Source organism: Colius striatus, chromosome 2 (assembly GCF_028858725.1).
Source record: "Colius striatus isolate bColStr4 chromosome 2, bColStr4.1.hap1, whole genome shotgun sequence".
Taxonomy (NCBI): Eukaryota; Metazoa; Chordata; class Aves; order Coliiformes; family Coliidae; genus Colius; species Colius striatus.
Window position 1 is genome coordinate 107,650,826 of NC_084760.1, and position 22,290 is coordinate 107,673,115.

General features: G+C 35.6%; 1 protein-coding gene across 4 annotated transcripts in view; it reads left to right on the forward strand.

The window, feature by feature from the left end:
• SCAF8 (SR-related CTD associated factor 8) overlaps positions 1-22,290 on the forward strand; it is a 94,143-nt gene that overhangs the window by 41,653 nt on the left and 30,200 nt on the right. The window contains exons 13-20 of one of the 4 annotated variants that reach the window (XR_009818102.1): positions 1,491-1,591; positions 3,377-3,490; positions 4,140-4,296; positions 5,450-5,580; positions 7,181-7,325; positions 7,961-8,041; positions 8,561-8,782; positions 9,389-12,525. Coding sequence is in view for 3 of the 4 variants with exons in the window: in XM_061989011.1 (XP_061844995.1) it covers positions 1,491-1,591; positions 3,377-3,490; positions 4,140-4,296; positions 5,450-5,580; positions 7,181-7,325; positions 7,961-8,041; positions 8,561-8,782; positions 9,389-11,088 (2,651 nt within the window). In the remaining variant the exon portion in view is untranslated. Of the gene's footprint in view, positions 1-1,490; positions 1,592-3,376; positions 3,491-4,139; positions 4,297-5,449; positions 5,581-7,180; positions 7,326-7,960; positions 8,042-8,560; positions 8,783-9,388; positions 17,502-22,290 lie in introns of those variants that run through there. The other 3 variants (XM_061989011.1, XM_061989012.1, XM_061989013.1) reach the window with 3 other exon arrangements.

The following is a 22,290-nucleotide window of genomic DNA, read 5'->3' on the forward strand; positions in this document are numbered from 1 at the left end:
TCCAAATTTAATTTAATTTAGATAGTTTATACACAATTTCTGATATAATTTTACGTTTAGTTTGTGTTTTAAAATTTGTCTGACAAGTTGAGTAGTTCAAAATCAATTTTTACAAAGAAAAGTGTATTCTATTACATTAATATTTTACATAATTCCAAGATGGCTTTAAACTCAGGACTGTACTACAGATGAGAGACGTATTTTTTCTTGTCTAGATTCTCACATGATTTTTATAGTGGAGCTTTCTCCCATTATTCCATAAAGCAGGGAGCTATAATCAGAATGGATTGGAACTGGGAGGCAGGGATGTTAAGTAACCTGATGAACAGCAACTGAGGTCCTATAAAGTGACACAGCTCATGGAAAGGAGATATTAAGAAGGCTAAGTGAAGTGTGGAAACTTAGGAGGATGTATAAATAAATAAATAGGTAATTCACCTGCCAGGCATTTTGCTTTGTAACCTTTTTTCAATGACAGCCACTGTTCTTATTTGCTGAGTTCTGAAGAATGGTTTTGTAGAGTTTAATATTGTAAGAGACAAAAAGGCTGTTTACAAAGCATGTGAGGAACAAGTTTTGTTCAAGAGAAATCTTAAAGCTAGTTATTCTCAGTACTGCTGTCAGTTGTAAATGTCAGTTGACAGAGGAACACACACGGCTAGTTTCCATTTTGGTGCACCAAGATTGATTTGGGAAGGTTATGAATTCCCAAAAAAAAAGCACCATATTGACCTAATCTGTTGCTGATTTAGATCACTCTGTTAAGTGGAAACAACCGCTATGAGTTACACACATAGATTGAGTAATATTTAGGAGATAAAAGATTTGAAACCACAAACATATGGGGGAGGGAAGTTTTAGTTCACATGTCAGTGAGTGTTTATACTGGGCGAGGGGGATAGAGTAAGGCATTTGGGAGACAATCCCAGGCATCTGGGCTTGTGGTGGAATTGATAAGAATTAGAAGCCTCATGGATGTCTTTAGCTCAGTAGTGGGCGTCAGCCAAGTTTTTCTTTCTGGGATATTCCCCAAGTTCAAGTATAGTTTCCATTTCTTTCAGATGAAAATGCAGTGTGTAATAGTGCAATTAAGTTCTTTCTGTAATACACTTCTAACTGGCTTTGTTAAATCTGACTTTAAATCCTAGAGGCATGTTTTTCATGGAATATGAAGTAGAAATGACTTTCTACTGCAGTGTGTCTTGACTAATCATTACAGATTTTTTTTCATTTCTTTTAAAAACTATTTTGTTTGAAAAAATGGAACAAGAAGAATGAACACTTGTACTGAATATCTGTTTGATGTCTTTCAACCCTTTAACATTTTTGTTAATATATTTAGTTTCTGTATAGTAAGTAATAGGTTTAGTATCCTTACGTTTTGATCAGTGATTTCTGTGTAATTGTGAAGCCTTTTATACCCATGCTATAGAGCATTTTATAAGGTAACATTGCAGTATTTTGATTGATGTGAATGTGTCTCTTGACAGTTTGCAGTACTACTCTTTGGGTAGGTCAAGTAGACAAGAAGGCTACGCAGCAAGATTTAACTAACTTGTTTGAAGAATTTGGACAAATAGAGTCAATTAATGTAAGTAAGCATGTTTTCATGCATTTTCAGGGATGACAGACCAACAACTTAAACATGCTTATGCCTCTGAATTCCATTTAGCAGATTAAGGTTGTATTTCGGAGACTAGTTTTCATAACTGTTTGAATATTCTGTTTGACGTTTGACGTACTGTCTTTTAAAATTGTAAAGACACTACACTTCGTGGTAAAATGACTTTTGCCAAGCACTAACAATTTACACGGTTTTTTAAGCCACAATATCTTAATAAACAAGAAGTTATGTTTTTCTCTTTCTGTGATGTGGCATGGGACAGGTATCAATTTTCCTTGAACTAATTAACAGACTGATGTGTATCCATATTGGTCTTGGTTATGTTCCACACACAGGATTTCTTATCAATGTGGATGAAACATTTAGAATATGTTGTACTGTAAACAAGTGTTTATTCTAAAACATGACAAAAAGATACTTAAGATCCGAAGATAAATTTCTCATGATTTAGAATAATTTAGAATTAGATATTTTGAGTTGTACTTCAGTGTTACTTAGAATTCAGCTTCAAGAGAAACTATTTTTCTCCTAAAATAACATGTCTACATGAGAGAAATTTGGATTTTTGTCTTTTGCTCGAGCACTTTTGTAGTGGGTCTGGGACGGTAGTGATTTTCCACAGCAGCTCCTGCAGTGCTGTGCTTACTGTTGATATCAATATTATGACTACCGCTTGCACAACATCAGGGCACCTGGCATCCAGCCAGGCTCAAACTACCACAACTTTTAAAATGCTTCTTGTGCAATTGTTTCCAGTTAATATTTTTTACTATTTTTCCTATCACCTTAATATATTAAAATATATAATAAGGAATAGTTTTAATGACATTACAGAACCTAAAGACTTCACAAGTCAAAAAACCCCAGAACTTTGCATATAAGCCTTCTTTTGATTTGCAAAGACTAGCATTTGAGACACCTTACTTTCCTTAAAGCTAACAACCATGATGTCCCAGTGCCTTTTACATTTGAGGCAAACCTTGTTGCAGAACATTCATTCTCCACATTCCACAAAGCCTTAAGTACCTAGAGTAACATTGCTGTATGTCTTAAATATGTTTTTATAAGATTTTTTTAAATGGTGTTATTATTATTACAGCTGTATATTTTCATAAGCATTAAAATAATAAAAATATTTCTTTTTGTACATAATGCGTAATGTAACTGTGTGCTCCTAAACAGCATTAAAAACACACCCATATTTTTGACTAAAACTAAAATAAGCAGTTGTCATGTATGATTTGCAAACTTTCAAAAATTACTTTGCACATCATACTTCTGTTTCCTAAATAAAACATGAAGGCTGGTGAAAATGACACTTCAGGAGTGAGGATTCTTCTAAAATGCAAGATACTTTTCATCACTAGTTTACACCTCTCTGAAAGATTGTTGCTCAGCTCACAGTGAATTTGGAGCTTAATAAGAGGTAGCAACTTCTGCTTTTCTGAAGTTGTTGTAGTATAATTCCCAGTTCTCAGCTGCTCCATGTTGTTCAGATCTTTCATGTAATTTTTAGCACCCATTCTTCAACTTGTTGCTGCTGCTTGAAAATGATAGAACTGAAGTACCAATATCACTCCTGCCAATAAAATTCTTTTAAGTTTTGCTGATGCTCAAACTTGTTAATATTGCTGATTAATATGATGATTGTTTACCATGTAAGTCTTTCCTATTTTAGTATTAATAGTGTAGTTATATAATTTGAAGTGCTGGTTTTTCAACTTTGTTATATCCCATCGCTTTTTTCAATAGATGATTCCCCCAAGAGGTTGTGCTTACGTCTGTATGGTTCATAGACAAGATGCGTATCGTGCTCTTCAGAAACTTAGTTCTGGGTCCTATAAGATTGGATCTAAAATTATTAAGGTAAGTTGATTTTAATCTAAGGATGGTGTCCATTTCAAATACATTACAGTTTTAGTATGATGACTTTACATTTAGCAATTGTTCATTCAAATGTACGATATGACGAATAAGAATGAAGCGATAAGGTGCAAATTGCTTCCTCTCTGTGTCAAATGCAGCTTTTAACAGGCATTGTGAAAGACAGTAGAATGAAATTATGACTTGATACTTAGGAAATACTTGGAGTATGTGCTAGCGGTAAGAGTGCAAGACTGTAAACAGCCTAAGCCTTGTGCATGACCATGTGGATCCCTTAATATTAAATTTGATAGTAGTATTATAGAGTTAAGTATACAATTAAATGTTGTGGGATTTTGTCTGTCTTCAAAACTTTAGGTTGAGTCCTTGAAATACTGCATTTTTATTTTCCCTGTATAAATGTTAGAATTAATGTAGAGCAAATTTAAGCTTTCTGATGTCATTAATCTTGCACATACTTGTTGCAGAAGACAAGTAAACTTCCTACAGGTTCATTTAAAATTAAAAACTTGTTGAAACTTTAATAAGTAGATGCATCTTCAGTGACAGAAACATAAAGGAAATTATTTGAAATATTCTGTTCACAGGTTATATGTTATAACCAGATTATCTGGTTGGGTTTTATTTTCAGATTGCCTGGGCTTTGAATAAAGGTGTGAAAACAGAATACAAGCAATTCTGGGATGTGGATCTGGGAGTTTCATATATTCCTTGGGAGAAAGTAAAATTGGATGATTTAGAGGGCTTTGCTGAAGGTGGCATGATTGATCAGGAAACAGTAAATACAGGTACAGACATTAACAGTGATTTTGATAGTTAGAAAATGCATTTATTTTGGTAATTGCAAATTCTCAAAAAGTTTGTTGTTTTAGGTAATATATGTTCTTTTTAAGTTTACATAAGTTTTGCTAGTTACTTCTTTACAATATAAATGGCGCTGTCATGAAATCTAGATTGTCTTTGTAGATGAGAAACTAATTGATTCTGATGACAGTGAGGAATTGGTGACAAAGGGGAGTTAATTACTTAATAAAGGTTAACATTTTGAATAACAGTTATGAATTTGCTGTGTTCTTGTTTCCAAGTATATAAAATACTAATCTGTGTAGAAGTTCTACTTTTGGTTGTGGAAAGCCTCGTATTCAGGTAGAAGGCTTCACTTGGAACTTGTCCAAATAGGCACAGCTTAACTGACCCTTAAGGTATTTCCTTCATAAAGTTGGAGAGTATGGAAAGCCAGTAATCTTAGACCTTGCTCTGAAACCCAGTTAGTTGAGAGGTTTGTTAGGTCTGTAAAAGATTCATGAGTACTGTGTTTTCTTGAAACGAATCTAGCACCAAGTGACTGGACTATACTAAACAGTAGATTAAGACTGTTTTATAACAGTGACAATAATTTTTCAGGTCAAAATGCTGTCTTGCTTTCAATAAAAACTTAATATAAATGACAGAAAAATTAAAACATAAACCTTTATTGAAATATATTCACTATTTTCTACATAAACTACAAAACTTTTTGAGGAAGTGGCGAAACGAAGAAATGGGGATTGGGTTGAGGATTGTTTAACATGAGGTTTCTTTGTCATTGTACAGTAGGCAGTGGATAAAACTGGTAAGTAGACAACAGCAATTTTTGAAAAAATGGAGTATACTCCATCTTACAAGTTATTAGCATAATAATTGGTGAAAAACTTGACAAGTTCTGAAAAATCATACAGCTGTAATTAAAAAGAGTATTGCAGGTCATTAAATATATTTTACATTCTTTAAAACATGTAATAATAAATAATTACACTTTTTTAATCATAAGTTTTGGGGCTATTTGTAGTGAATCTATATAGATACCAGATGAAAATTTGTTTAAGAGGTCTTTGTAGTATTTAAACAAAAATAACATATTTATTATCTTTCTATATTAAAAGTATACCTTTTCTTTTTAAGAATGGGAAACAGCCAGAAGCTCTGAAGCTGCTAAAGAGAGTACTCAAACTACACAGAGTGCAGCAGTTGATAAGAGTACTGTTATTACAACACAGACAGAAGCTTACACGCAACCAGTCACTATGCTGCAGGTTTGTATTGATCTGAGGTTGCAAAAATACCACAGAACTGGAGGACAAACTTCTTATTCAATACAGATTAATGCTGAGTTAAAGTACCTAAAAAATACTTAAGTCCTTCATCCATGTGTGTTTATCTCTGAAGTATCTTAGAGTAGAATCAGTTGCTGAGGGCGAACAAAGCCTTTAGTTTCATGCACAACATTTTGAAATGCTGTGTTGTTCAAATGAAGGCTTAAATGTTAAAGACGGGAGTAGTTTTCAATGAAAAATAAATAATGGCACATTAGTTTTTTAAGGAGTAATTAAAATAATAGAATCATAGAATGGTAGGTGTTGGAAGGGACCTTTACAGATCATGTAGTCCATCCCCCCTGCAGAAGCAGCTCAATCTAGATAGGTCGCATAGGAACATGTCCAGGTGGGTCTTGAAGACCTCCAAGGAAGGAGACTCCACAACCCCTCTGAGCAGCCTGTTCCACTGCTCCATCACCCACACAGTAAAATAGTATTTTCTTATACAGCAAGTATTTTGCCTATAAAGCAATGCATCTTTCTGTAAGCTAAGCAATGCAATAATCTTTCACCTGCACTTGTTTTTTTCTCTACCTATGTGCTTTTCCCTATATGAGCTTTGAATATAAGTTTGATTACTTTCTCTGTAATTTTTGGCAGGATTTCATAGGGACAGTCTCATCTTTGAAAGATCTAATTATTAAATAGTGTGCAGTTGCACTTCTATATACAGTAATTCTTTGATCCTCTGTTTTATTTTTGTTCCTTCTACTAAACCAGAGATGTTTTATTAACATCCAGTCACTAGCAAAGTGTATAAGACTAGAAGAACGCAATGCGATTTTTCTTGAGTATACTACACTAAACATATTTATCAAGTATAAATACAATTGCTTTTTGTCAAACTCTTTAAATCCTTTTAATGACAACTATATGAAATTGTAAAATGAGAATCAGTTGCTTAGTATCATATTTTGTTGGTATTCATGTTATTACTACCTTATCTTTCCTAATATGAGACATTTCCAACATTTGAGCTGACCTACAGGTACTATGAAAGTTAATGTATTTGCATTTACTTCCATTGAATTTTGAACTGTCTTCAAAAACATAATCTTCAGTCTTCTTACGTCAACTGCCTCCTAGTGTATGCTGTGATTGGTGTATATTTCAATATATATATGTATATTACTTTTATTCTAATTGCCTGTAATTATGCTGCACTGTATCAAAACATGTAGGTCAAACAAAAGTTTGAGAAAATTAAAGTGATTTTCAGGGTTTCACAAGGATTATTAGCCTTACAGTTACATAAACTAAAGTCAACTTCCTCGTACTGTGTTAAAAAATGTAATTTTTTCTAATGGGAATAGAATCACTGTTTTCTAAGTGCTCTCAAATTGCCACACTGCCTATATTTTCCTTTCTTTTCTGTGTCCATTTCTGCATTCACCTCTTCAGGCTGTTCACAATATGTATGAAGCCTTTGGTATATTAAGTGCTTAACATGAATTACAGTCATAATTTCATCTCTCTTTAGTGTAGTTGAATACTATTAAGTATTGAAGTTGCTTGTTTTTTATTTCCATGAAAAAAGATTCCAGTAGCTCCAGCTGTGCCTGCTGTTAGCTTGGTTCCACCTGCATTTCCTGTCACAATGTCTGTCCCTCCTCCTGGTTATAGTGCAATTCCTCCTCCACCCTTCTTGCGAGCAAGTTTCAACCCTTCACAGCCACCTCCAGGTAAGTTAGTAAAAACAAGGTTGGGTATGTAATGAGTATACTCAGTTTTTTGCTTCTGTGTACATCATGCTGTATAATAGTTTTCCATCAACTGCTGGTTGCTGTTTGAGCCAGTTGACTTTTGAATCTTTAATTTTAATCTAGTATGAATTTTCTTATGTATATGTCTTAGTTTTGACTGGGATAGAGTTATTTTTTACCCTAGTGTACCCACTGGTGGGGTGGGGAGAGATTGAGAGTCTGTGTGGTGCTCAGTTGCTGGCTGGGGATAAAGCACCAGAGTCTAATTTACCAGTGTGCTCTCTCAAGAATAGGAATTACAGCAGAATTTTTTCTGAACTTTGATAAAAATGAAAATTCAGAAATCCTCAAGGTTAGTCTTTATTTGGAAAATTTTGAAACACATTTCTTTGAATATTGCTGGTAGAAAACAGTTTTCAAGGTGCACATCCAGATCATCTACAGTAAAGATGGGGTTGGTTTTGAAAACAATAATCACTGATGCCTCTTTCCATATATTTGTTGTTTACTGGTCTTCAGTGATGTAGCTTTTCAGGATGAATAACGTAGGCAAGCTTTTACTGCAAAATTTTATTTACTTGCCTGGTAGTAATTTATCATTTCTACCTGTCTAGGTTATATGCCTCCCCCAGTTCCACCTGTGGTCCCGCCACCTGTGGTCCCACCACCTGTTGTCCCACCAGTTGTTCCAACACGTAAGTTTGATTGTTCTAATAGTTGTTTGTGTGTTAGTGTATCATCATCAGCTTAATTGTTTGATACACAACTTGTTATTTAATGAAAATTAAGTTAATCCTGTGTAAGGGAAGATAACAACACAGAATTTATTGCTTACATAGTTTAAGCAGGTATTGAGAAAAACATTTATTTACTCTAGACAAGGAAATAATTATTTTTTATTTGTATGTATAGTTAAAAATATAAACCTGCCTATAACAGATGTATCTGTTACTTGAGCTCTTTAATGATTGAATAATTTATTTTTTTGTTTAGCCTTTTAAATGTATTCATTTAATGATTCAAAAAAGAGTACTGATTGCTTAGGTTGCCTGCAGTTCATGGTCTGTACAAAACTATATTACAGCACTGATATCGAAACTGGTAACATTTAGAGTAATTGACTTATTTTAATTTATCAACCTGACCTCTGCCAAACTAATCTTGAAGGCTTGACTATGTGATTACTGTGGTACACTTCTGTTATTTCTCTACAGCTTTAGTACAGCCTCCATTACCAATTGCACAAGAGACGATGAAGGATGTTCCTTTTACTAGCCTTGTTCTACCAGTTGGCACAGTGGCTAGCAATCTAGTTACTCCAACGTTATCTGCTGGAAGTGTTTTTAATCCTCTGCCAATCAGCAAACCAGAATCAGATGAAAAGGGATCACATCTTGCAGACCTTCAGATTTCTTCCAGTGAAAACAATAGATCTGGTAAGAAATGTCTTTATTGTCTGATATGATTGCATGCAGGAAACATCGTATTTCTGAGGGTTTTTTTTTTTTCAGATTATAGTTCATTTTGCTAATAACTACAGAGTAGGAAGTTTTAGGCTGGATATCTTATTCAGCTTAAGTTGAAGGAGTGGTGGAAACTGTCTTTGTCATCATCTGATCATTAGTTTCTATCAGCTTATGCTCGGGGATGTTTTGTTTGTAGACTCAAGAAGTAAAGCTGAGACTAGGAGCCATTTAGAAAAGTTCTTAAGTGCACTCTTACTACAAAAGTGGTAACAGAAAGGAGCAGGAGGGTAGGATAGCATAATGTTTACAGAATTATAGAAGAGGTTTTAATTCTTCCCTTGCATAAATGGAGTGATGGCCATACGTCCTTTACTGTGTAGAGATATTAATTTCTGTGGCACGTCTGTTTATCACAAATGTGATTAAAACAATGTATGTTCATTATAGACACAGACCTTACCAATGGTGTCATCACTGAATGTGTTAACTGAATATGGACTAAACTGCATTTTATTTTGAATGCCACGTTTACGTGGGCATTTTCTGTTAACTGTTGTTCTTGTTGCTGCATTTTAGTGCAAAATGATGTCTCAAGCAGCTCTGGACTTGTTGGAGGAGTTCAACCGCCCAATGTCTCAAGCAGTTCTGGACTTACTGGAGAAGGGCAACCACCTAGTGTCTCAAGTAACTCTGGACTTGCAGGGGGAGTACAGCCACCCAATGTTTCAAGCAGCTCTGGACTTGTAGGAGGAGTGCAACCGCCAACTGTTTCAAGCAGTTCTGGTCTTGCAGGAGGAGTACAGCTGCCTACTGTCTCCAGTAACACTTCTCTTGCTGGTGGAGTTCAGCCAGCCAGTGTCTCAAGTAGTTCTGGACTTATTGCTGGAGTGCAACCACCAAATGTCTCAAGTAGCTCAGGACTTCTAGCTGGAGTGCATCCACCAAGTGTCTCAAGCAGCCCTGGCCTTTTGACGGGAATGCAGCCACCCATTGTCTCAAGCAGCTCAGGAGTTCTGTCAGGAGTACAGCCACCTAGTGTCTCAAGCAACTCTGGGCTTCTTATAATGCCACCTCCCAATGTTTCAAATAATTCTGGACTTATGGGAGTGCCACCACCAAATATTTCAAGTAGTTCTGGACTTCTGGCAATGCAGCATCCAGCTGGGGTTCAAAACATGCCTCATTTGAATATTAATAGTCAAAGGATGCCAGGGATGCCTCTCATAGATATCCGTCCAGGTCTAATACCTCATTCACCTGGACCAAGGTTTCCATTAATGCAACCAGGAATGCCACCACAGCGTAGTATTCCTCCTCCAACCATCCTCGATCCATCTCTGCACCCACCGCCTCGAGGCCCTTTTCCTCCAGGAGATATTTTTAATCAAACAGAAAGACCATTTGGAACACCAGGAAGACAGAATATCGATAGCATTTCTAACCCGGAGAAAAGACTACAACTTGGAGGTGATAATATTCAGCAGGAAGGAGACAGAGATTATCGCTTTCCTCCAGTGGAAAATAGAGATAATCTTAACAGACCACCTTCAGTGGATGTCAGAGATTCTGTTGGACGACCCCCAGTTGATCCAAGAGAGGGTATAGGAAGGTCTCCAGTAGACGGAAGAGAACATTTTGCAAGACCACATGTAGACATGAGAGAAAATTTTGGAAGACCAGGTATAGATAACCTTGGTCGAAGAGAGCATTTTGGTTTCAATTCAGACAAGCACTGGGGACAGAGAGGGGATTATGATGAAAGAGAGCATCATCCCTTCCCTATTTACAGTGGCCCTAAAGGCTTCCAGGAAGACAGAGAGAGGTTTCGGCATGTAAACTATAGGTTTGATAGCAGAAGTGGTCCCAATTGGAACAGAGGATTTGAACAAGATACTCACAGAGATTTTGATGACCGCAGAAGACCTTGGGAAAGACAGAGGGATAGGGATGACAGAGATTTTAACTTTTGCAGAGAAATTAACGGGAACAGGTTTGGGAGAGACAGAATGTCAAACAACTGGATCCCCCCTCCACATCCACGGGTTTTTGAATATTTTGATGGGGCCACTTCCCAACGCAAAGCTGATAATATGCCCCAGGTAAACGGTGAAAATGCAGAGACAGAAGGTCAGCCACCAACTGCACAAGTGCAGGACGATCCAGAACTTTATGAAAAACTGACATCTTCCGTCGAGATAAACAAAGAGAAGAGTGACACAGAAGCTGATATAGAAAGTGAACCAGTGGTAGAAAGCACAGAAACTGAGGGGACATAATCATCACTCAGTAGGTAAAAGATACCTTTTGTAAAGTTGTCATCTCTCTGTAATAGATAAATGGCTGACTGGACCGTAGCAGTTCACTTTTGTCTGCCAGAATTAAGTTAATCTGACGTTCATCTTCATCTTTCACTTAAATAACTGTACAACTGACTTGTATAGAACACTGTTCTTAATTTGAAGATGGTAGGTAAACTTTTTTTTTAATTTCTCTGGTAAAGCATAAACTTTCCCCCACTTGCTTTTAATTTCACAAAGATAAAACAACAGCTTGTCAAACAAAGACTTCCTATGGAAGAAAATGGAATTTTTTTAGATACTACCCTTAGGCTGGCTATTGAAATTGTTATACTTGAAAACAGGTGCTGGTGTATCTTGTCCATGTTTTTAGGCTGCTGCAGATTTTAAAGTACAGACAAAGCTGTGATATTTTATGTTCCTACAATTCGGCAGAAAAAGAAATGGCCCATGTTATTTAAGGAGCATAACACAGAGATTAAAAGTGATTTTGTAAAATCTACACTATAGTCTCTGTTTTCTCTAAAATAAGTGTTTGTGATTTGTTCCTCGTACTGCAGTGGGTTTAAAAAAAACTGAAAAAGTACATTTTAATGTTGGGTGCATTTTGTTTTTAGATGCCAATAAAGCATATTTGTTTGATAACAGTGTTCTAGGTATTGTATTTTTTTAAAAAACCTGCAAGCTCTAAAAACTTGGAATCGGCAATGAAATGTTCTTAGCTAGTTGTTGCAAAAGGTTTCTATTACTTTTGTAAGACCAATGCAACAATTACATGTGCAAGAAGCATATGGTTTTTACATTGAAAATCATGCAGTCATACTAGTTGATGTAAATAACATATGTATGTAAATATTTGTGTAAACTGTTTTGTAGATACCACTTTTTCTGTGCGTGCCTGTGTATGTGCACACACTCACAGAATACTGTAGACAGTTCAATAAAATTGAAATGAAATTAGGTTGCAAAAATTTGTCTTTCACCTTCATTAGGTAGTAAGATAACAAAACTTAATTCACTGCAGTACTGTCCAGCTTATATGTACCTTCTCATGCTCATTGTTTTGATATTCTTACTACTTCTGGAAGGTGGAACGTGATATACTGTAAGAATGTACAGTTGGATTTTAGCTTACTTTTAAGAATGCAGATATGCATGAAACCAAAACTTAAGCAAATTGTCTTATTTTGTAATATAATTGATATTCTTGCTAGATAGTGGTAGTATTCCAGTACTTCGTGGTTATTTGTTTTTAGTGACTCAAATCCAGAAGTGTTGCACGAAAAGTAAAAAGCTGTTGTTGGTCTAAAAACCCCTATGTGTTTTTAACAGAAATAAGGAGGAGCTTCGTGTTTTGATGGCTTAATATTGAAGTAGAACCTCTTGTTAAATTGCCGAGATGAATTGGCTGTTTAGGTAAATTAATAGTGCTATTCTTTTCTGTTTCACCTACTTTGCTGCTTATGTGTCTTTTAAATCAGTGGTGAAAGATTTGGCTATAGGGTAATGCCAGTTTTTCAATTTGTTCAGCTCCAGTGCATTTCACCAACTTCTTTCAACGTAACTTTTGTTAAAATTCTGTCTGAAATCATCTTTTCACTCAGTTTTGAGAAAATTGTTTTGCATATGGCACCCGGGGTAGATTCTGTTACATGAATGCCCCTTTGATAGAAGAAACATTTTTGCTCAGTTTTGATCTTCAACATTAAAGTGTTAATATGCAAGTTTTGATTCCCTTTCTGCTTCCCCCAAAAGGATGAAAGTATGAGAATGTCACATGAGTGAAAAGCTTAAGCATGCCTTTGAACGTAGAGGCAGGTTACGCATGGGTGTGTTGCCCTTACCCTCTGAGAGGTAGGGTGTTTTTTCATGCTGTATCATGGTTCAGTTTTCCAATTGCAGGGACTTTTATTCTGGAGAGTAAACAAACTGTCAGCTTAATGAAGGTAGCCCTTTGAAAGAGTGGACTTGAATGACTGATTCTTCACTGTGCTAGTAGTAGTCATTAGGATGTAGTGAGGTATGCATTAAATAACTATTGCTTTGTAATAGACCTTCCTGATGTGTTTATTACTAGAACGTGTCTCAGGGGATTGAGATGAACAATGTTTAAAGTAGAAGAACCTTCATGAGCAGACTCTGGCTCAAAGAACTTGATTGATGCTGCTGCACCACCTAATAGTAGTATTTGGGTCTGGCAGATATGGTTGCGTGAACATCTAAATGCACAGAATAGCTATCAAGGATACTTTATGAACCAGAAGAATTTTCTTTATTTCATTTCAATATATGCAGTTTGAAAAGGCTTCAGTCATAGACCACATAAATACTAGGAATCCCAACACATATGGCAGTAGCTGTTCTTGCAAACATTTTGTTAAATGTCTCTAAAACTGAAAGTTAACCTGCGTTTGTTTTTCTAAACTGAGACTGGCAGTATGCTAAATTGCTCATAAGTGACAGTTTTAGCTAAATTAGCAGGTGATAAATGTTAAGCAATTTGGTTGGTAGTGGTATAAAACAATGTATTTTTGATTTTTGATCTTTGTTAATCTTTTTGAAGCATTAATAAATTGGCTACTGTGCATATGTGTTACACCATCACTTCCTAACAGGTATTTTATTTTTTTTGTAGAATAAAATTTTGTTGACAGTCTTCAGTTGCATCATGGTTATAGCTAGAACTGTTCCACTTTTTATGTTATTAATGTAGTGTGCAGACAAATATTACCAAAATAACTGTATTCAGAAACTCAGAAGGGGACTGGGTTACCAAAAGAGTATGGTTTCTTTATCTTGCCAGTAGGAATGTTTAAATCTTTCAGAGTTTGAATGCAGACTCTCTTTCTCACTGTACATTAAGTCATTGTAAGCCAACAGGTGCACTGAAAGGAGCTGTTTTGAGATCCAGATCAGTTCTCTGATGCAAATCACGGTAGTGACATGTGACTTGGCGGATGCAAAGGAAAGAGTGAGAATTGGATAGAAGGAAGATAGAGGCCAGGCATTTGGGCAGCAGTTCTGGCTTATGCCTGTTTAAAGCTTTGTCTAGTGATGAAATGTGTTGATTCTAGCAACTGGAGAAGCTGATCTACTACTTACATAAGTAACATACATATTGAAAAATACTTCAAGTAGCTTTGCAGGCAACAGTATATTTAGGCATGTACATATACTTGAAAACCTTATGCATTAGTAAGTTATTTGATGTATTTAAACAGACTGTGATTCTGATCTTCCACTGTACTGTATTTGAGCAGAATGCTACATCCACAAAAATAACAAAGGTTGAAACATAGCCTTTGTTTGCTATAAGGATATGATTTCTTTGCTGAAGCCTTGTTCTATGACATACTGGCACACTTTCCTTTTTATATGTAGTACTTCATATTATTATTACAAACTAAGGAATAGATACTGTTTGATTCCTTTGCTTCAGTAGAGTACTATAGCAATCTTCAAGCCATTTCACTGATTTTTAAATGGCTTTATTTATGAAGTTAAGGTACTCTTACCCTGAATAAGGCAAGACTGAATACTATAATCAAGCCTGTAGTGTGGCATGCACAGACACTACTTAAACACAGTTGGAAGATTATAAAATAAATGGTCCATAGGATGTATTTATAAAATAAGCCAATTTATTGCAGAATTGTCTCAAAATACAACGTCAGCAGTTTTGAACACATGCAAGGAGACATTATGCCAGTCAACACTTAAAGTAGCTCTTTTCTTGATTTATATTTTGCTAACTCAAATCTTTAAGTCATTTCACAGAATCACAGAATCTTGAGGGTTGGAAGAGACCTTGAAAGATCATCTAGGTTTGAGTTGAAACTGGTAAAAATGGATCCCAAATTTCATTATTTGTGCTTTCAGTAATGCATTTTAAAATAACTTAATAATAAGGGTGACTTTTTTTGTCTCTTAATGGGAGCTGAACAGATTTAATTTTTATACATGTTCAAAGTATCGGAAATCATCAAGATTAACTAGGAAAATTTTTTATTATTATTAACTCAGGTAATGAGAGGATCTTTCTGTCAACAGCTGTTGGCTGCTTCTTGGAATTTTGCATTAGTCACATTTTCCTTTCAAGTGCTGAGTGTCCACAAGTAAGCATGTTCTGCAGAGCGATCTACTCATGTAGATAAGAAATTGATTTAAAAGACATAATGACAGGATAGTCTTTTTTAATTTGAAGCTGTTTGTTTGAAGAATGGCAAAAGTATCTTTCCACCATGTCATTTTACGATATCCATTTGCACCAGCAGAAACTTTGCAGGGGCAGAGAACATCATATTGGAAAGGTTTCTTAGTTGTAACTAGTCTTAACGTTTCTCCTTGAAGGGTCTTCCTCATGGTGTTTTTCACTGCACCTAGTCTTTGTATGTGTTCTTTAGGTACTCAGTAAACATTTTGATTTTTATTAAGATATGTACATGATACTTTAGAGTAAAAACAAGTCGAGGAGAGCTACCTAAAAGAAAATTCGTGACATCTCTTTGAGAGTAGTAACTTCCAGCAAAACGGTATAGCATCTAAAAAGTGGTTCCTGTCAGGATGGTGTGAAAGTCTGTTAGTAGCATTTTTATTGAAGTTCTTGTATTCATTTGTTATGCACAAACTTGGTGAAAAAGAGTGGTCTCATTGAATATCCTGCTCTTACTGTCTTTTAGATGCTCTGCTGCAAAAGTTAGAGAGATTGTTAAGATAGGTTTTACAGTTGAATATATTTTTCTCTCTAAGAAGTTTAAAATGCATGTTTCAGCACTTGCATAGTAACAGGGATATTAGTGGTGTCCCCAGTTTACTAATCTTATTCTGTACTTCATCATTTTTCTTTTAAAGTTAACTCACTAATCCTAATTTCACATTTTCTCCTCTTCCTCTCAGATGAAATCATACTAGTGCCTTCAAACAAGGACTATTTTGAACTTTAAAAGAAAAAATCTGGTGATAGAGTATCTCAAGCTGTCAATGAGATAGTTGAACATTTATTCTTTCCTGATCCCATGATTTAATGCTGCGATCTTCCTCTTGAATATTCTCCTATATGCATATCTCTGTTATAGTGTGTATGTGTTCACTTTAACATGTATCAATCTCTCTCTTGATATGAGGAAAAAATGTGAGTGTTTCCAAATGCAATTGTGTGCAAGCCAGTGCAAAAAATCATTAATAGGTGAAAAATACCGAGTGGATAAAGAATTAGTTACTCAGACATAGGTTAGTAGAATTCACGTAGGCCACAGACCCAGGGAATTTGGATCTCTAAGGGAAAGGTTATATTATAGAAACGTAGAATGATTTGGGTTGGAAAAGACCTGAAAGATCATCTACTTCCAACCTGCCTACTACGAGCAGAGACACCTTCCACAGGACTAAGTTGGTCAAAGCCCCATCCAGCCAGGCCTTGAACATTGCCAGGTATGGGGCATCCACAGCCTGTCTGGGCAGCCTGAGCCAGTGCCATGCCACCCTCACAGGGAAGAACTTCTTCCTTACATCTAATCTAAGTCTACTGTCTTTCAGATTAAAGCCATTTCCCTATGCTGTATCTCTACATGCCCTTGTAAAAAGTCCCTCTCTGACTTTCTTGTAGACTCTCTAAGTACTGGAAGGCTGTAATTACAATTCTATCTGGGAAAATAAGAAATACAGCCTTTTCTTGATGACAACAGGATTTAAATGGAAATCATCTTAGTGTTTAAACTCCTTTTAAAAAACCCATTTGCCTTCATGTAATCAAAGGAAGTTCTGTCATTGTCATTTTTCTTGATCATAGGAAACAGCATAAATCTAATAAAATCTTATTCAGCAATGCAGTGAAATGCAGTTTTAAGTGTGCCTTAAGTTTTTCCATCTGAGAAGGAGCATTTATTTCAAACTGAAGACAAAAATGTCTGAAGACATGCATTTTTTCCATTGCAGGCAATACATTTTTGTCTGTAGAATTTGAAATGTAATTTTGGGTTCAGTGATTTTGTTCAAGAAAATCTTTTTAATTTCAGTAAGTACAGAAATACTAAATGGACACTTAGCTTTGAAAATGTTTACTGGAAGTTATGCTAGTCTGTCCATTTCCTCCTTCATTTATTTTCACCTGCTTGCAATACATTACTTTGTCAAGTGGTGCCATCACGGAATTCCTCTTACCACAAGTTAGAAATACCTTTGAAATAAGCAATTCAATTGCATGATGGAGTTATTTAAATGAAGGACAATCATAAGGCTTTCTTTTGAAACTCATGGATTTCTTGTGCAGTATGACTACCAATGTAGGAATTTCATGACTCAGAACCTTACTTTTCCAGCTATTTGTGATTAAAAAGTCAAATACTGAAAACAAATTTAAATGCTTACTGACTAATTTGGAAATTTGTTATTTATTAAAAGCAAAATAGTGACATCTTCTCAGATTCCATGTTGATTTTTAAAATCACCATATCAAAAATATGAAATTGATGAGATGTAGTTCTATGAACTGACCAAATAAGTGGGGCATACATTATTTCTACTAGAGTTTGAAATCCTAAAGTGATCAAGGATGCAAAATATTTAAATGCATTTTCAAGTTTTTGGTACATACTGTGTGCAGTTTCTGTGTGTACACTTTATTTGTCCTTTACACCTGCAGTCCTTGTTGCATAATCAGAACCACTGTGGAAAACGGGAAAGTGGCATGAAATGATAAATTCTAGCAGACACTAAAAATTCTGTACAAATGGGATCTATATGCTAAAACAATGGATAGGTAATGTTTCAGAGGCAATAGCTTGTTAGCCTAATTTGAAGTAGGGTAAAACCTTGGTTACAAAGCATGAATAATCTTGTTTTTAATCTAATAAAAGTTACTGCACACATTAAGTATTTGCTAAGAAACATCCAAAGAATTTAAGTATCCTGAGCATTTTTCTTAATATTGTTTGTACCTTAATTAAAAACAAACAAAAAAAACCCCAACAACAAAGCACTAGACCCCAAAATCCAGGAAGGTGTGTTTGTAAGATTATAAGGTTCTTGGAGAAGTAACTTGATACAAATGTTAATATATTTACTTTGGTGTTTTTAATTGAGTATTAGGTACTGCAGAACCCAGGTAAAAGCATGATAAAGGACTGTCTCGCAAGGAATGTGTCGAACTGAAATGTCAGAGTAAATCCGTTTTTTTTTTTTTTTTGTTCTTCATTTATCCTGTCTCCTACTCTGAATCTGGCCTTGTTCAGGGTTCCACTCTGTGAACACTGATTAGAGGATCATCTGATTAATGCATATATATATTTTCCCTAGTATTCAATACATCATATGTGTTACATCACTGTAACACACAGAATGCTACCAAGAAGTTGCAAGTGATGTTTTTTGGGGCAAAACCATCAGAGAAATCAGGACATAACTGAATTGTTTGAACCACCAGTTTGAAACATCTCTGTCGAGGAGTGTCTACTTAGTGCAGAGTTAATTACTGATTACTTTTAAGTATCTTGGTAGTTAAAACAGTAGTAGCCCTCTCAATAGCTACAATATCGTTTGCTTCCTGCTATCTGTAGAAAATGATGAAATGTATTACATTTACCTTTCATGTTGTTTCTAGAGACTTTTAAATTAAAAGTCTCAAATGCTGGTCAGTCTTAGTACTAAAACTGTGTGTGATATACAGCCTCACTTGTTTAGCACTGGGATATTGCCACTGACTTCATTGGATCCAGAATTTCAAATCCTTTGTCTTGTGTGTCACAGTTTCTCCAGCAGCTTTTAGAAACGTAGATGGTAGAAGATTACCTGGTTCTAGTTTCGTTGATTTTTTTTTTCTCTACTGCTTTTAAGCCTAAAACCTTCAAGGGGATTTTTTTTGTTTTCTTTCAAATCCTGTTCCCCTGCGTAAGTATTTATGAGCAGGCAGCCCTAATAAAGATTGTATGGAGATTCTGAGAGTATGATGTAATAGATGGCACAAAATGGCTGAAAAATATTGCTAGTGCTGTACTTGTGTAGTCCTATACTAGGAAATCCATGGAGTGAAAGAAAGCAAGCAAACTCAAACTACTCAAATGCATTGACCTTATCTTCTGACTCTTCTAAAATTATCATACTTTCTAAGTAGGTCTTTTCAATACAGCATGTAGAACAGCCCTGTAATCCATGATCACTGTTCATTGTTGAGAATCTGCTATGTCCTCTATCTTTCTTTTCCCCATCTGCTTCTGCTTCTTTAAAAGGTTGTGTTGAACTTAAATAGGATTTTTTTTTTCTTTGAACGATTTAAAGAAAAATGAATACACTAGTTTAATAAAGCTTTCTTACTTCATTTTAGAATGTGCTGCCTAACTCTCCTCAATAAATTTCCTTCTGCAACAAAAAGTTTTGACATTTGTGTATTAACTAGAATAGAAGAATGGATGACATGTAAAACAAACAAAAAAAAGAAATAAAACTTTTATCCAAAATTATATATTTGTCATGATAGTCTGGTTCCAGCATATTCAAGAACATAACTAAAATAGCATTTTTCACACCACTCAGCAGTTCATGCTGTTTCTGATACGCAACTTGAGAAGTTAATCACAAGTTAGAGTGGCATGAGAAGTTCTGCTGCATAATGCTCGCTCACTGTAGTGAATGCCATCGTCTTACATTTCACTTGTCCATTCTGTACCTTGTTACTGGATATTTTAGACTTGCTTATGGAGAAGAAATTTAACCAGGAAATTGTCTGGAAATGATGAAGAATTTCACTTTTCCCAACTCTGAGAATTAATTTGTTTTAAATGTTAAATCTTGTGGCATGAAGGCCAGCAAACATACGTCCCAAAGGACCAAATATGCCAAAGCCATTAGTTTCAGCATTTTTGTGGGTAAGAAAAGGAAAGTCTGCTAGAGAACTGGAAAGATTTTTGTTCCTGGTTTGTTTTGCCAACTGATTATCTTTTTTTGAAAGCCTTCTCTTTGAAAATCATATTTTCTTAGAGGTCATTCCCAAGAAACTTCATTGTTGTCCTTTTATCTCATTAACATTTTTCATAACTGGGACCTATTAAGCATCATAACACAGCTTTGAAATTACACATCTTGTCTTTCAGTAATTACCCAACATTGCTTAGAGGTACATACCACAAGATACCAAATACATCAGAATTTTTTTATTGTTCAACTTGATGTGTGTATATCCATTTTCTAGAAGCTCCTGGAAAGCTTAGCCATGGTATTTACAGTCTATACCATACGAAACTAAACACACAGTGTACAGTATGAACTCTTCCTCTTGCTGTACATGTTAACAGTTGTGTTTTCCTAGCTGAAGCGTCTTTGTTTTGTCTTCACTCTTACTGTGTTAAAGGAGTCAGATACAGGTGTGTTCACATACATACTGAAGTGCACATCATCTCTGATAATCAGATGAATATTTAAAATTCTTAGGGATCTAAATTTAGCTTCCTATAAAATACTTGATTCCATCTGGTTTTTACACCATTTGATGGCTAGGATCTTGTTTTTCAAAGTAAAATAAAGGAAAATACAGTTGCATATGTAGGAAAGGTTAAGTATTGTTGGTGATCGATTTTATTATGTGTAAGTCTAAAGTTCCCAGCCCTATACTATAGAAAATGGTGCTCTGGTGGACTGCAAGAAGCAAAGCCTTCAGACTGTGGCACTTGTCTGGAAGAAAAACCTACTAGTTTTCATCTCAGACCAGGCAAGCAAACCACTGTGCCTCACAGATAATGCAGGCGTTGAGAGTGGACTAGTGTTGATAAAAACATATAGACACAAGGCTGTCAGTCACCTGGGGATCAAGGTTTTCTTTTCTGCCTGAGCCACAGTAATGGCATTACTACAGCAGGCAGCAGAATCTACTTTTTATACTGAACTTTGCCATGTGATTAAAATTTATAAATAGGAGAGGTATTTAAAGTTAGCTAATAAATTTTTCAAGCTAATCATTGCTAGCAAGTTGGATTTGTGAACCACATGCTCCAAACAAGAACAATGAGAGAGGATTAAAGTATCGTAGGTACTTGTTTGGATGGTTCTGAAGTAGAATTGTATCTGAAGATGTTATAGGCTTGTGATCTGTACTTCCAGGTCCCACTTTGTGGGAAAAGACCCAGGGTCTTTTCAGGATTTTGCTGTTCTGAAATATTAGTATTATGCAGATGCCTCAAATATACCATTCACTTACATTTGCTTTCCCATTCCTCATGTAGTCTTGACCATGCTTGGTAACAGCTGGCACAAGTGCTACCTTGTCATCACTGTTCCTAATCAATGTTCTCAAGTCTCCTCCAGCGGATTTTTGTCTCCTTCTGATGCCATTGTTGTCCATTTCTAAAGAGTTTGACATAAGAAATGTGTGTTTTGGCACAAAATCTCTACTGGAGTGACAAAACACTTCCGTAGTTTGCATTTTCACCCTCGTTTCTTTGGCAAAAGGTCTTTACAGTAAGCATTTCAAAGCTGGTTATTACAGCATGGTTTCCAGCCATTGTCTCCACTCTGGAAGTAGTAGTTTTTATGAGTTTTGAAGGAACCGTTTCCATACAGTCTCACTGTTCCTTTGTTTTCCCCACCTCCATAAAGCAGTGGTGTTCAGACAGCCACTGCAGCCTACTTTCTCAATAGGGAAGGTCCAGTGCATCCCCAAAAGATATTTGCAGCTTCTGTGAAGAGCAGCTCCTCAGGGATGTGGAGTGAAAGGACTATGCAAAAAGAGTGAGCCTGCCTTGTCAGAACACCGTGTCTATCTTAAAACCTTTTTTTGCAGCAAGACTTTGGATATTGGAAGAAAGGAATGGCAGCTGGATGTTTTGCTCCCCTAATTAAATCTACTATTACCAATGAATTATGTAGATAATGAGTATTGTTAGGTCTTGGCTGTGGTATGAGGCAAATACTCCTTTCAACATGTACCTTTCTCTGTTTCTTCTTCAAAAACAAAACTATTGCTCTTCCTTAGTAATCCTTCTCTGCATAAAATAAAGCTAGTGGCAAGAAGAGTGGCATATCCCTGCTCTCAGAAGTAATGCTTGTTTTCAGGTAGTGGTTAAATCTTCTATAGATCACAAAAGTGTTCCTATAAATGAGCGTATATGTTCTGGCTCTTTAGATTGGAGTATAAGAATATTGAATTAGTTTTTGTTCTTTTGCTTTTTATCCTTTATTCTTTATATCCTGTGTCCC